The following is a 16,036-nucleotide window of genomic DNA, read 5'->3' as shown; positions in this document are numbered from 1 at the left end:
TGGGCGAGGTTTAGGACTGTGACTCATGCAGCTGCAATGGCTGCTTTGGGCATGCGGTCCAGACCCCACCAGAGACCCTGGCTGACAGAGGAGGTGTTCAGGATGGTTGAGAAAAAGCAACAGGCCCACTGTCATCGGATACAGAATCCCATGTCAGAGAATGAGGAGGCTTACCGCAGCCTTCGCTCGGAGGTTCGGAGAGCCGTGAGGCGCTGCAAGGATGGGTGGTGGTCGCGGGTTGCTGAGGAGATGGAGTCTGCCTCAGTGGCCCGCGACCACAAGTCTCTATTTAACTCCATCAAAAAAGTAACCTGCAGCGCCACACCTATTACCATCATTAGGGGGAAAAAACGGTGATTCAATCTCCGACCCCCAGGAACAGGTTTGCAGATTTTCTGAGCATTTCTGTGAGGTTCTGGGGGAGGGGAAATCTCTCAGCCAGGAAAACATCGCGGCACAAAGTGAGGATGACCCTGCTGAGGCTGCGGTGCCTCAAATATTGGAACAAGTCACCCCCTGTGAGTGGCTGGCTGAAGTGCCATCTGTTGAGGAAGTACTGAAGGCGACCCGGAGTCTGAGACCAGGAAAGGCAGCGGGCAGAGATGATCTCCCAAGCAAAATGCTGAGGGAGGGTGGCGTTTGTGCACAGACTGCCCTATATGACATCATAACAACAATCTGGACCACTGGACGGGTTCCGCAGGATTGGAAGGATGCCCTGGTGGTCCCCCTTTTTAAGAAGGGGGACCGCACAGACTGTAACAACTACAGGGGCATCTCACTCCTCAGTGTGCCGGAAAAGGTCCTGGCAAGGATTATTTAACATCGCCTTGCCAGGCACGCTGAGGAGAGGCTTGCGGAGCCCCAATGCGGTTTCAGGAAAGGGCAGTCCTGCACAGATGCCATATTTTCTGTCCATCTGCTACAGCAGAGGTGTAGGGAATTCCAGCAAGACCTACATCTCTGCTTTATTGACCTGGTCAAGGCTTATGATACCATCAGTAGGCCTCGGCTCTGGGTTGTTCTTTGTGCTTTTGGAGTCCCTGACCCTCTGCTCACGATCATTAAGGACCTTCATGATGGTGAGCGGGCCCGGGTAAAACTACGTGGCCTGGAGTCAGAGCCATTCCCTGTACACCTTGGGGTGCGACAGGGATGTCCTCTGGCTCCCACATTATTTAACATCTATTTTGACCACGTAGTTCGTGAAGCCTTCAATAGCTGTACCGGGGGAATCTCCATTTGGTACAGATATAATGGGAGGCTGATCGATGGCCGGGTGCAGTCAAGGGATGGCTCCCTATTGCTCAACCACGTTATGTATGCCAATGATTTGGTAATAGCTGCTCATTCAGAGGAGGAGTTGGAGACGCTGCTGCTGAGACTGGAGCGTGCCACTAAGAGATGGGGCCTTACCATCAGCCCCACCAAAACGAAGCACCTGCCTGGGTATTTTGCACCATCGGACACTCCACCCCCACAACTCCCAATCGGTGATGGGGCAGTTGTGGAGAGAGTGGAGAGTTTCCCATACCTGGGCAGTGTGCTTATGACCGGCTCCAGTTTAACAGCAGAGGTCTCACTCCGAATCAGTTGAGCGGCAATATCTTTTCATCGGTTGCGTAACGCTGTGTGGAAGCTACCTGGTATGTCGCTCCGCACTAAGCTTCAGGTCTTCTCGGCCACGGTCATTCCCTCCCTTCTCTACGCTTGCGAAACGTGGACACCCCTAATGAGACATCTTCGCCGATTAGAAACATTTAGGCTGGCCTGCCTACGATCCATCCTGGGTTTAACCAGGCTGGATCGTGTGAGGAGCTCACAAATCCTTGAAAGATCTGGGCACGGTCCCATCGGTGAGCTCCTCCGGCGGGGAAGGCTGCGATGGCTGGGTCATGTAGCCCGCATGCCCAGCTACCGCATGCCGAAACAGCTTTTGTTCGGCTGGATCGAGGGGGCTAAGCCGGCACGGGCTAGAGAAGAGATGGAGTGACGTGGTACAGGAGGCACCGGGCTAGAGAAGATATGGAGTGATCTGGTACAGGAGGCACCGGGCTAGAGAAGAGATGGAGTAATGTGGTACAGGAGGCACCGGGCTAGAGAAGAGATGGAGCGATGTGGTACATGAGGCACGGGCTAGTGAAGAGATGGAGTGATGTGGTACAGGAGGCACCGGGCTAGAGAAGAGATGGAGTGATGTGGTACAGGAGGCACCGGGCTAGAGAAGAGATGGAGTGATGTGGTACAGGAGGCACTGGGCTAGAGAAGAGATGGAGTGATGTGGTACAGGAGGCACCGGGCTAGAGAAGAGATGGAGTGATGTGGTACAGGAGGCACGGGCTAGTGAAGAGATAGAGTGATGTAGTACAGGAGGCACCGGGCTAGAGAAGAGATGGAGTGATGTGGTACAGGAGGACGTGGAGCTGAGTGGACTTGCCGATGACTGGTACCAGCGGTGTCAAGATCGGCCTCTGTGGAAGAGGCTCGTGAAGGACGCTGCTGCTACTGGGCAGTTGGAGGCAGTCGCCCTCCAACAACAACGGAGGGCGGAGGAGCGACGCTCACAACAACGAGCGGAGCGCCGGGTGGCTAAAGCACAGCAGGTTGGCACAGTAGGGGGCACAGGTGGTGCATCAGCCAGTCATCTCAGTCATCTCAGTCATAGTTCATAGTTCATTTATTTTGGTATAGCCCTGTAAGCCATTCGGCTCTTGAATCGGGTGCAACCGCAACAAACAAAAATCATGAACAAGAAAACATTTTAAAGTGACTGTGTGACTGTGCAAACAGAAAATCCAGGAAAAAAATATAAAAATATTCCTGAAATAGCACCGTACACCAACGCTGTGTGCAAAAATCCCAGTGGGATGCAAGTCAAACAACAACAACAACCACAAGACAACTAAGATTAAGGCCATCAGTCTAACTCCGTACTACAATAAACAAAAACGTGGCACCTGGGTCTGCCCCGTGACCTCCTGCCAGCGGGCGTTCGACACTTCACATGGCCTCAAGGTGCTCGTGGCCTGGCACAAACGTCGTGGTGACGTCACCGCCACTTAGTTGTTGTTTATGTGCGGGTCACGTGATCGCGCTCGATTTCCGGCTCGACTGCGTGACGTCACGACCCGGAAGTGTTGGCCGCACCGCACTGACGTGTCCCTAGCGCTGCCTCGTTCACTCGCCTCCCCGTTCACTCGTTCGTTCGTTCGTTCACTCGTTCGTTCACTCGTTCATTCACTCGCCTCGTCTCCCTCATTCACTCGTTCACTCACTCGTTCGTTCACTCGTTCGCTCATTCACTCGTTCGTTCACTCGTTCATTCACTCGTTCACTCACTCGCCTCGTCTCCCTCCTCATTCGCTCACTCACTCGCCTCGTCACTCGCCTCCTCGTCACTCGCCCTCTGCACCTCGTCACCCTCTACACCTCGTCACTCGTCACCCTCTACACCTCGTCACTCGTCACCCTCTACACCTCGTCACTCCTCGTCACTCGCCCTCTGCTCCTCGTCACCCTCTACACCTCGTCACTCGTCACCCTCTACACCTCGTCACTCGTCACCCTCTACACCTCGTCACTCCTCGTCACTCGCCCTCTGCTCCTCGTCACCCTCTGGGCTGTGGCCGCGTCTCGTGACGCGGCTCCAGCCATGGAGTCGTTCTTAGTCCCCAACCACGTGGGTGTGGACGACTACCACACACAGGGTAACTACACACAGGGTAACTACACACAGGGTAACTACACACACAGGGTAACTACACACACAGGGTAACTACACACAGGGTAACCACACACAGGGTAACTACACACAGGGTAACTACACACAGGGTAACTACACACAGGGTAACTACACACAGGGTAACCACACACACACAGGGTAACTACACACAGGGTAACTACACACACACAGGGTAACCACACACAGGGTAACTATACACACAGGGTAACTATACACACAGGGTAACTACACACAGGGTAACTACACACAGGGTAACTACACACAGGGTAACTACACACAGGGTAACCACACACACACAGGGTAACCACACACACACAGGGTAACCACACACAGGGTAACTACACACACAGGGTAACTACACACACAGGGTAACCACACACAGGGTAACCACACACAGGGTAACCACACACAGGGTAACTACACACAGGGTAACTACACACAGGGTAACCACACACACACAGGGTAACTACACACAGGGTAACTACACACACACAGGGTAACCACACACAGGGTAACCACACACAGGGTAACTACACACACACAGGGTAACTACACACAGGGTAACTACACACAGGGTAACCACACACACACAGGGTAACTACACACACAGGGTAACTACACACAGGGTAACTACACACACACAGGGTAACCACACACAGGGTAACTACACACAGGGTAACCACACACACAGGGTAACTACACACAGGGTAACTACACACACAGGGTAACTACACACAGGGTAACTACACACACACAGGGTAACTACACACAGGGTAACTACACACACAGGGTAACTACACACAGGGTAACTACACACACAGGGTAACTACACACACAGGGTAACTACACACACACAGGGTAACTACACACAGGGTAACTACACACACACAGGGTAACTACACACAGGGTAACTACACACAGGGTAACACAGGTTGTGGTGGTAGTAGTGGTGGTTGTGGTAGTAGTGGTAGTAGTGGTGGTTGTGGTAGTAGTGGTGGTTGTGGTAGTTGTGGTGGTTGTGGTAGTAGTGGTGGTGGTAGTGGTAGTAGTGGTGGTAGTGGTAGTAGTGGTGGTAGTGGTAGTAGTGGTGGTTGTGGTAGTAGTGGTAGTAGTGGTGGTTGTGTTGGTTGTGGTGGTTGTGGTAGTAGTGGTGGTAGTGGTAGTAGTGGTGGTAGTGGTGGTAGTGGTAGTAGTGATGGTATTGGTAGTAGTGGTGGTAGTGGTAGTAGTGGTAGTAGTTGTGGTAGTAGTTGTGGTTGTGGTAGTAGTGGTGGTAGTGGTGGTTGTGGTGGTTGTGGTAGTAGTGGTGGTTGTGGTGGTTGTGGTGGTTGTGGTAGTAGTGGTGGTTGTGGTAGTAGTGGTAGTTGTGGTAGTAGTGGTAGTAGTGGTGGTTGTGGTGGTTGTGGTAGTAGTGGTGTTAGTGGTGGTTGTGGTAGTAGTGGTGGTTGTGGTAGTAGTTTTGGGAGTGTAGTGATGAGCGCTGTACTACGAACCTGGCAATCCCACTCACGGCCAACACCGGTGACGATTATCTGAACCGATCCTGGGCTTCCCCGAGGCCAACTCCAATGAGTGGCTGGTGCGGTGTGTAGTAAACATCGCCACTGGGGAGACAAAGGCGGTCGGGAGTGGTGCTGGTAGCCACCCACCCCCTCGTGTGCCGTACCGGCCGTCATAGGCGCTCGCTAACAGCACTTGCCCCAACAGTCTGTGAAGATTACACCGGGGATCTTTGTCTTTGTGGTAGCGGTGGTGCTGTATTGTCTGTGGGGTCACGTGCTACACCCCGACATTCCCTCCCCCCTGCCCCCCCTAGAGCCCCCCCCTAGAGCCCCCCCCTGCCCCCCCCCGCCCCATCTGACCACCACAGCTGCCTCCACATCAAACTTCCTCTGGGGATTCCGAGCCTGACGGTGGTGATGGGCCTCAGGACAGACACGTGGCCTGGCTGTCGACTCACACAGAGACCCATAGACTCACACAGAGACCGATAGACTCACACAGACTCACACAGAGACCGATAGACTCACACAGACTCACACAGAGACCCATAGACTCACACAGACCTAGAGACTCGCACAGACCCATAAACTCATGCAGATAGCCATAGACTCATACAGAGAGCCATAGACTCACACAGAGACCCATAGACTCACACAGACTCACACAGAGACCGATAGACTCACACAGACTCACACAGAGACCCATAGACTCACCACAGACCTAGAGACTCGTACAGACCCATAGACTCGGGCAGATAGCCATAGACTCATACAGAGAGCCATAGACTCACACAGAGACCCATAGACTCACACAGACTCACACAGAGACCCATAGACTCACACAGACTCACACAGAGACCGATAGACTCACACAGACTCACACAGAGACCCATAGACTCACACAGACCTAGAGACTCGCACAGACCCATAGACTCACGCAGATAGCCATAGACTCATACAGAGAGCCATAGACTCACACAGAGACCCATAGACTCACACAGAGACCCATAGACTCACACAGAGACCCATAGACTCACACAGACTCACACAGAGACCGATAGACTCACACAGACTCACACAGAGACCCATAGACTCACACAGACCTAGAGACTCGCACAGACCCATAGACTCACGCAGATAGCCATAGACTCATACAGAGAACCATAGACTCACACAGAGACCCATAGACTCACACAGACTCACACAGAGACCCATAGACTCACACAGACTCACACAGAGACCGATAGACTCACACAGACTCACACAGAGACCCATAGAATAACACAGAGACCCATAGACTCACACAGAGACCCATAGACTCACACAGAAACCCATAGACTCACACAGAGACTCACAGAGACCCACAGACTCACACAGAGAGACCCAGAGACTCACACAGAGAGACCCAGAGACTCACACAGAGACCTATAGACTCACACAGAGACCCACAGACTCACACAGAGAGACCCAGAGACTCGCACAGATGTGGTGCTAGAATTTCAGTGCGAGTGTCCAGATCGGGAGCGGTGGCGCAGCAGTTAGCATGCTGCCCTACGAACCCAGCGACCCAAGTTCAATTCCCGTTCACAGCCACCAACGCCAGTAACGATTATCTGAACCGATCCTGGGCCTCCCGTAGGTTGACTCGGCCTCAAATGAAGAATCTCGTGCGATGTTTAAACAGGAAACTACCGTGGGTGGCCACGTGGAATGTTTCAATGCTCTGCTCACAGGAGGGGAGGCTGCCTCTCCGCTGTCAGGAGCTGGAGCGGTACCACCTGAGCCTCTTGTCACCGCCACTTAGTGGTGGCTGCTGTTGTGTGTGTGTGTGTGCTCGTAAACAGCACTGCCCCAACAGTCTGTTGAGGGCTACCCGGGTGCATCTGTGTCTCACTATGTAGAAATGGGGCACTTCGATCTGGAGGAGGAGATGGATCTCAACGAACTCAACGACATTTTCCGCGCGCTCAAGAGGGACATGGAGGTGCGTGGACCTCGCTCGCTCGCTCGCTCACTCGCTCATGCACTCACTCACTCTCTCACTCTCTCACTCGCTCGCTCACTCTCTCACTCTCTCACTCGCTCACTCACTCTCTCACTCGCTCACTCTCTCGTTTGCTCACTCGCTCGCTCGCCCGCACGCAGGGGCGCGACTCTGGCGGGGGTGGGTGTGTTTGCGACACAGAGGGTGCCCCACAGGGGTGTCCCCGTCGGCCACAAGGGGGGTGCAGAGCCCCCCCATATGAAGCAGATATAATAGACAAGCAACAACGAATGTGAAGACAAAAGTACATTCCAACAGTTTTCCGTAAACGCCAACAAAAAGAAGCATTGAAAAACGAGAGCGCGGAGTGAAAATGCAGCGGCCGCCACCACCGCCACCGCCACTTGTTACTGAACAGCAGCAGCAGGATATTTTTTTAATTTAAAGCTTTCGTGACTGCAGTAATTCATATTCTTAGCTCTTTCGGTAAAGTCACGTTGAAGGGAAACAATAAAATAATAAAATATATATAAAACAATAAAATAGTTTTATTGTTAATTTTTTTTATTGTTTTATATATATTTTATTATTTGAGTGTTTCCCTTCAACGTGACTTTACCGAAAGAGCTAAGGATATAACAGCAGGATATTGTTGCCGGCTGACGCGGAGCGTGGCAGCAAGGCGCAGGGCACGCCGATTGCGAGAATTGTCGCCTTCAGCTCCGTGTATTATTCTGAACTCTGCCCCCCGCGGTGAGAGCCCTCTGCCTCTGAACCCCAATTACGTGGCTCAAACTGAGCGAACAGTTAGAACGTGCGCACGTGAGTGTGCACGCGGAGTTAAACATCCCTCCGCCGTGGCCACTCCAGTCACGGCGACTTGGGAGGAAGGAAGAGGGCGGCCCACAGTCACATCTTGCTTCCCGCGCAGACAGAGGTGTCCCCCAGGTGGGACGTTGGGGCGAGGGCTGCAAGGCAGCAGCAGCAGCAGTAGCAGCAGTAGTAGTAGCAGCTGCAGCAGTAGCTGCAGGAGCAGCAGTAGCAGCAGCAGCAGTAGCTGCAGCAGCAGCAGTAGTAGTAGCAGCAGGAGTAGCAGCAGCAGCAGTAGCAGCTGCAGCAGCAGCAGTAGTAGTAGCAGCTGCAGTAGCAGCAGCAGTAGCAGCAGCAGTAGCAGTAGTAGCAGCAGCAGTAGCAGCAGTAGTAGTAGCAGCTGCAGTAGCAGCTGCAGTAGCAGCAGCAGTAGCAGCAGCAGCTGCAGGAGCAGCTGCAGCAGCAGCAGCTGCAGCAGTAGTAGCAGCAGTAGTAGCAGCTGCAGTAGCAGCAGCAGCAGCAGCAGCGCCTACGAAGGCCGGCACTGTGGCGCACACGACGGTGTTCGTGCGGCCAGGACCCTTCCCGGCCTCCTTTGCATCCCCATTGGCGATTGTCACCACGCCAATTCATCACTTGAGTCGACCTCGGGCGGGTGAGGGGTGGTGGTGGGAAGCCCAGGACCGGTTCGGATAACCGTCGTCGGTGGCGGTAGTCGCGAGCGATGATTTAACTTTGGGCCGCTGGGTTGGTTGTGCGGCAGGCGAACTGCTGTGCCGCCGCTCCCCGTAGACACAAAGACAGAGGTCCCACCCGCCCATTGTGTAGCCTTGATAGACCGTAGGGGCAAGTGCTGTTAGCAAGGCCGTAGCTGTGGAGTCGGCATTGGGGAGGGGGACCAAATCTTCCAGGGTGTCTGGCGGTGCCAACCCAGAAAAAATATCTACATTTGAAAAATATCTACATTTGAAAAATATCGACATTTGAAAAATATCTACATTTGAAAAATATCGACATTTGAAAAATATCGACATTTGAAAAATATCTACATTTGAAAAATATCTACATTTGAAAATATCGACATTTGAAAAATATCTACATTTGAAAAATATCGACACTTGAAAAATATCTACATTTGAAAAATATCGACACTTGAAAAATATCTACATTTGAAAAATATCTACATTTGAAAAATATCTACATTTGAAAAATATCTACATTTGAAAAATATCTACATTTGAAAAATATCGACATTTGAAAAATATCTACATTTGAAAAATATCTACATTTGAAAAATATCTACATTTGAAAAATATCTACATTTGAAAAATATCGACACTTGAAAAATATCTACATTTGAAAAATATCTACATTTGAAAAATATCTACATTTGAAAAATATCTACATTTGAAAAATATCGACACTTGAAAAATATCTACATTTGAAAAATATCGACACTTGAAAAATATCTACATTTGAAAAATATCTACATTTGAAAAATATCTACATTTGAAAAATATCGACACTTGAAAAATATCTACATTTGAAAAATATCTACATTTGAAAAATATCTACATTTGAAAAATATCTACATTTGAAAAATATCGACATTTGAAAAATATCGACATTTGAAAAATATCTACATTTGAAAAATATCGACATTTGAAAAATATCGACATTTAAAAAATATCGACATTTGAAAAATATCGACACTTGAAAAATATCTACATTTGAAAAATATCTACATTTGAAAAATATCGACACTTGAAAAATATCTACATTTGAAAAATATCTACATTTAAAAAATATCGACACTTGAAAAATATCGACACTTGAAAAATATCGACATTTGAAAAATATCGACATTTGAAAACTAATTTCCCGCCTGAAATATTTAAAAATTCACTAACACTTAGGATGGACTTTGTATGTATTTTTAACGATAGTGTCTGAAAGTGTTATTGTACATAATAAAGGTTTTTGGGTTAGATCGCGTTATTTATAAATGTGTCGTAACCCTCCACCACCCGACACGGCCAATCAGCATTTATAAAATGACGCGATCTAACCCAAAACCTTTATTATGAATGATATTGGTCGCGAAAGCCTGCTGCTTACGTGTGAAAGTGTTATTGTATTTGCACCGCTCTTTTTACTTTTCTACCATTTCTTGTTTCATTGTATGTAATGGCAGAGATTAGGGATGACTAAAGTAACAACCATAACCACAATCATATACACAGAAATCGATGCATTGATTAAAATGAATACAAGTCCAGATATTGTGGCCAAGGTTTAGCAAATTGTTATCTTTATTTACATAGCGTAGCAATTATTTATATAGCAATATGTTGGGGGGGGAGGTGTGTGTGTGTGTCCCTCCCCAATGTGTATTATAATTACGGCCTTGCCTATTAGCAAGTAGCAGCAGCGCCTGTGAAGGCTGGAACGGCACACTACAGGGAGTGGCCGGCCAGCACCACTCACATTTGAGGCCGAGTCGACCTAGGAGAGGACCAGGGCCGGTGTTGATGCGCAGGACAATGAGACGCCAACAATCACGCACCTCGGGGCTTGCGTGTCACGTGGTGTCACGTGGTGTCACGTGGTGACACGTGGTGTCACGTGGTGACACGTGGTGTCACGTGGTGTCACGTGGTGTCACGTGGTGTCACGTGTCATCCCCTCGCACCCCCCCCCCACACCCCCCTCCCCACACCCCCCCCACCCCCCCACACCCCCAGCTGGAGGAGGACGTGGAGCTGGACATGGAGGCGCTGGCTGCTGCTGCTGCTGACGTAGCGGAACCGTGGAGCGACATCTACAAGCAAATCTTCACTGGTGGGGGCACGTGGGGGGCGGGTGACGTGGGGGGGGGGGTGACGTGGGGGTAGGGTGACGTGGGGGGGGGGTGACGTGGGGGGGGGTGATGTGGGGGGGGTGACGTGGGGGGGGGTGACGTGGGGGGGGGGTGACGTGGGGGGAGGGGGGGGTGACGTGGGGGGGGGGGTGACGTGGGGGGGGGTGACGTGGGGGGGGGGGTGACGTGGGGGGGGGGTGACGTGGGGGGGGGGGGTGACGTGGGGTGGAGGCACGCGAGAGTGGAGGGAGGTGATGCTCCAGAGGGGATCCCAAGGCCTGCGTCTAGGGGAGCCTCTTGTAGGGGAGCCTCTTGTAGGGGAGCCTCTTGTAGGGGAGCCTCTTGGAGGGGAGCCTCTTGTAGGGGAGCCTCTTGTATGGGAGCCTCTTGTAGGGGAGTCTCTTGTAGGGGAGTCTCTTGTAGGGGAGCCTTTTGTAGGGGAGACTCTTGTAGGGGAGCCTCTTGTAGGGGAGTCTCTTGTAGGGGAGCCTCTTGTAGGGGAGCCTCTTGTAGGGGAGCCTCTTGTAGGGGAGCCTCTTGTAGGGGAGCTTCTTGTATGGGAGCCTCTTGTAGGGGAGTCTCTTGTATGGGAGCCTCTTGTAGGGGAGCGTCTTGTAGGGGAGTCTCTTGTATGGGAGCCTCTTGTAGGAGAGTCTCTTGTATGGGAGCCTCTTGTAGGGGAGCGTCTTGTAGGGGAGTCTGTTGTAGGGGAGCCTCTTGTAGGGGAGCCTCTTCTCCCTGCCAGTAGTCGCAGGAGCTGTGAGCGAGCAGTTGCAGGGGCTGCGCCTTTACCGCTCACAGACGCGGAGGTGAAGGAGGTGAAGGAGGTGAAGGAGGAGGAGAAGGAGGATCCGGGGCCATCCTCACCGGACTCGGGGTGCCTCGGCTCCCCGGCCTCCATTGGCACTCTGGGGCCCGAGGTGAGGGCTCGCACAGCGACAAACCTCCCCCACGTGTCGCCCGCGCAGATCGTCGGGGAGAGCACTGTCAGCGGCGAGCAGCAGCAGCAGCAGTAGCGCCTGCGAAGGCCGGAAACTGCGGCACACGAGGGGGGTGGGGTGGCCAGCACCACGCCCGGCCGCCTTTGTCTCCCCAGTGGCGACGTTTGCACACCGCGCCGGGTACTGATCTGAGGCCGAGTCGACCTAGGGGAGGCCCGGGACCGGTCCGGATTATCGTCACCGGTGTTGGCCGTGACCAGGACTCGAACCCGAGCCCGGGTCGCCGGGTTCATAGCGAAGCTGCGCTAACCGCTGCACCACCGCTCCCCACTGGCGCACACTAAACGCACACACACATGCACACACAACAACAACAACAACCGCCATTCGCCACTAAGTGGCGGTGACGTCACCACGACGCTTGTGCCAGGCTATGTGCACCCTGAGGCCACGTGAAGTGTCGAACGCCCGCTGGCAGGTGGTCACGGGGCAGACCCAGGTGCCACGGGTCGACTGACTGAGATGACTGGCTGATGCACCACCTGTGCCCCCTACTGTGCCAACACACGCACACACACATGCACACACACGCACACTCGCGCACACTAAACGCACACACACATGCACACACACGCGCGCGCCTACACACGTGCACACGCGCACTAAACGCACACACACGCACGCACACACATGTGCGCACACACACAGGCGCACACACACAGGCGCACACACACGTGCACACACACACACAGGTGTACACACGTGCACACACACACACGTGCAAACACACACGTGCACACACACACGTGCAAACACACACACAGGCGCACACACACACGTGCACATACACACACACGTGCACGCACACACACGTGCACGCACACACAGGCGCACACACACACACACACACGTGCACACACACACACACGTGCACACACACACAGGCGCACACACACACACGTGCACACACACACACACGTGCACGCACACACACGTGCACGCACACACAGGCGCACACACACACACACGTGCACACACACAGGCGCACACACAAGTGCGTGCTTCACCGTTCCGTGGCTGTATGTACGCACACGGTACGTTGAACTTCTTCGGCACCGTACGTAGCCAACCGCCTGATGACGATTGCTGGCGTTGCGATCGCAATGTCGTGATGCATTTTTATTTTCTACCTACTGCGTGACTTTACTGAAAGAACCAAAGAGTATGGATCTCTGCATTCACGAAAGCTTCAAATGAAGATTGAGTGACAACAAACGAAACACAACAACAAGGACAACAAGCAGTAGCAGTGCTAAATTAACGAGTTTGTCAATCTAGAACGATGTGAAAGTGCAGCATAGCTCCAATGGCTTCCTAATATCAGAATGCAAGAGCATTCCAGACGGCCGCAGAAGGCGAGCATCTGGAAGCGCGCGATGTGATGGCCGTCTTTGTTTAATGGCTAGCCAGAAGTAGTGTATTGTATATAGTATGGTGTATAGTGTAGTGTATAGTGTGGTGTATAGTGTAGTGTATAGTGTAGTTTATAGCAGTGTATAGTGTAGTTTATAGTGTAGTATGTAGTGTGTAGTGTATAGTGTAGTATGTAGTGTATAGCAATGTGTAGTGTATAGTGTAGTGTATAGCAGTGTATAGTGTAGTGTACATAGTATATTGTAGTATATAGCAGTGTATAGTGTAGTGTATGGTGTAGTGTATAGCATTGTATAGTGTAGTGTATAGCAGTGTGTAGTGTATAGCAGTGTATAGCGTAGTGTATAGCAGTGTATAGTGTAGTGTATATAGCATAGTGTACTGTATAGTGTAGTGTGTAGTGTATAGTGTAGTATATAGTGTATAGTGTAGTGTATAGTGTGTAGTGTAGTATAGTAGTGTATAGTGTAGTATATAGTGTATAGTGTAGTGTATAGTGTAGTATATAGTGTAGTATATAGTGTAGTGTATGGTGTAGTATATGGTGTACTGTATGGTGTAGTGTATAGTGTAGTGTATAGTGTAGTGTAGTATATGGTGTAGTGTATAGTGTAGTGTATAGTGTAGTATATATTGTGTAGTGTAGTGTATAGTGTAGTATATAGTGTAGTATATAGTGTAGTGTATGGTGTAGTATATGTTGTACTGTATGGTGTAGTGTATAGTGTATAGTGTAGTATATAGTGTAGTATACAGTGTAATGTATGGTGTAGTATACGTTGTACTGTATGGTGTAGTGTATAGTGTATAGTGTAGTATATAGTGTATAGTGTAGTGTATAGTGTAGTGTGTAGTGTATAGTGTAGTATATAGTGTGTAGTGTAGAGTATAGTGTAGTATATAGTGTATAGTGTAGTGTATAGTGTAGTGTATAGTGTAGTGTATAGTGTAGTATATAGTGTATAGTGTAGTGTATAGTGTATAGTGTAGTATATAGTGTAGTGTATAGTGTAGTGTATAGTGTAGTGTATAGTGTAGTATATAGTGTATAGTGTAGTGTATAGTGTATAGTGTAGTATATAGTGTAGTGTATAGTGTGTAGTGTATAGTGTAGTGTATAGTGTAGTGTATAGTGTAGTGTATAGTGTATAGTGTAGTATATAGTGTAGTGTATAGTGTAGTGTATAGTGTAGTGTATAGTGTAGTATATAGTGTATAGTGTAGTGTATAGTGTATAGTGTAGTATATAGTGTAGTGTATAGTGTGTAGTGTATAGTGTAGTGTATAGTGTAGTGTATAGTGTAGTGTATAGTGTATAGTGTAGTATATAGTGTAGTGTATAGTGTAGTGTATAGTGTAGTGTATAGTGTAGTATATAGTGTATAGTGTAGTGTATAGTGTATAGTGTAGTATATAGTGTAGTGTATAGTGTGTAGTGTATAGTGTAGTGTATAGTGTAGTGTATAGTGTAGTGTAGTACATTTCGCACGTGAACGCGCGGTGCTGTGCCCGCCAGGACGTGAAGAGGGAGAGCTTCCCGCCCACCCCGCCCACCTTGCCGGGCGACGTGCCGTGTCCGTCACCGCTCCCCACCACCGTTGCCGCCAACTCAGCAATCGCCGCACTCCGGACAGAGGAGCCGCGTGGTCCGGCCACGCGCACCGGTGGTGAGCGGCACGGCACTGCACCGCACGGACACCACGGGTGGTGTGGTGTGGTTGTGTAGTATACAAGTGGTGTAGTTGTGTGGTATACAAGTGGTGTGGTTGTGTGGTGTACAAGTGGTGTGGTTGTGTGGTGTACAAGTGGTGTGGTTGTGTGGTGTACAAGTGGTGTGGTTGTGTTGTGTACAAGTGGTGTAGTTGTGTGGTATACACGTGGTGTAGTTGTATGGTGTACAAGTGGTGTGGTTGTGTGGTATACAAGTGGTGTGGTTGTGTTGTATACAAGTGGTGTGGTTGTGTGGTATACAAGTGGTGTGGTTGTGTTGTATACAAGTGGTGTAGTTGTGTGGTATACAAGTGGTATAGTTGTGTGGTATACACGTGGTGTAGTTGTGTGGTGTACAAGTGGTGTAGTTGTGTGGTATACACGTGGTGTGGTTGTGTGGTGTACACGTGGTGTAGTTGTGTGGTATACACGTGGTGTAGTTGTGTGGTGTACAAGTGGTGTAGTTGTGTGGTATACACGTGGTGTGGTTGTGTGGTGTACACGTGGTGTAGTTGTGTGGTATACAAGTGGTATAGTTGTGTGGTATACACGTGGTGTGGTTGTGTGGTGTACAAGTGGTGTGGTTGTGTGGTGTACACGTGGTGTAGTTGTGTGGTATACAAGTGGTGTAGTTGTGTGGTGTACAAGTGGTGTGGTTGTGTGGTACACAAGTGGTGTAGTTGTGTGGTATACACGTGGTGTAGTTGTGTTGTGTACACGTGGTGTAGTTGTGCGGTATACACGTGGTGTAGTTGTGTTGTGTACAAGTGGTGTAGTTGTGTGGTATACACGTGGTGTAGTTGTGTGGTATAGAAGTGGTGTAGTTGTGTGGTATACACGTGGTGTGGTTGTGTTGTGTACAAGTGGTGTGGTTGTGTGGTACACACGTGGTGTAGTTGTGTTGTGTACAAGTGGTGTGGTTGTGTGGTGTACAAGTGGTGTGGTTGTGTGGTGTACAAGTGGTGTGGTGTACAAGTGGTGTAGTTGTGTGGTGTACACGTGGTGTAGTTGTGTGGTATACACGTGGTGTAGTTGTGTGGTGTACACGTGGTG

At 50.4% G+C, this 16,036-nt stretch overlaps 1 protein-coding gene across 4 annotated transcripts in view; it reads left to right on the top strand.

The window, feature by feature from the left end:
• The first annotated feature begins 3,086 nt into the window (after positions 1–3,086).
• Positions 3,087–16,036, top strand: part of LOC116956762 (cyclic AMP-dependent transcription factor ATF-6 beta-like) — a 48,912-nt gene continuing 35,962 nt past the window's right edge. The window contains exons 1-5 of one of the 4 annotated variants that reach the window (XM_076054678.1): positions 3,087–3,722; positions 7,146–7,228; positions 10,783–10,879; positions 11,700–11,818; positions 14,790–14,940. In XM_076054678.1, the coding sequence (XP_075910793.1) occupies positions 3,653–3,722; positions 7,146–7,228; positions 10,783–10,879; positions 11,700–11,818; positions 14,790–14,940 (520 nt within the window). In that variant the 5' untranslated portion in view covers positions 3,087–3,652. Of the gene's footprint in view, positions 3,723–3,774; positions 4,418–4,445; positions 4,665–7,145; positions 7,229–10,782; positions 10,880–11,699; positions 11,819–14,789; positions 14,941–16,036 lie in introns of those variants that run through there. The other 3 variants (XM_076054679.1, XM_076054681.1, XM_076054680.1) reach the window with 3 other exon arrangements.

Source organism: Petromyzon marinus, chromosome 67, assembly GCF_048934315.1.
Source record: "Petromyzon marinus isolate PM22_M1 ecotype Great Lakes invasive population chromosome 67, UKy_Petmar_22M1.pri1.0, whole genome shotgun sequence".
Lineage (NCBI taxonomy): Eukaryota > Metazoa > Chordata > Hyperoartia > Petromyzontiformes > Petromyzontidae > Petromyzon > Petromyzon marinus.
The sequence above is the reverse complement of the archived record's forward strand: the minus strand, read 5'-3'. Positions and strand labels throughout refer to the sequence as shown.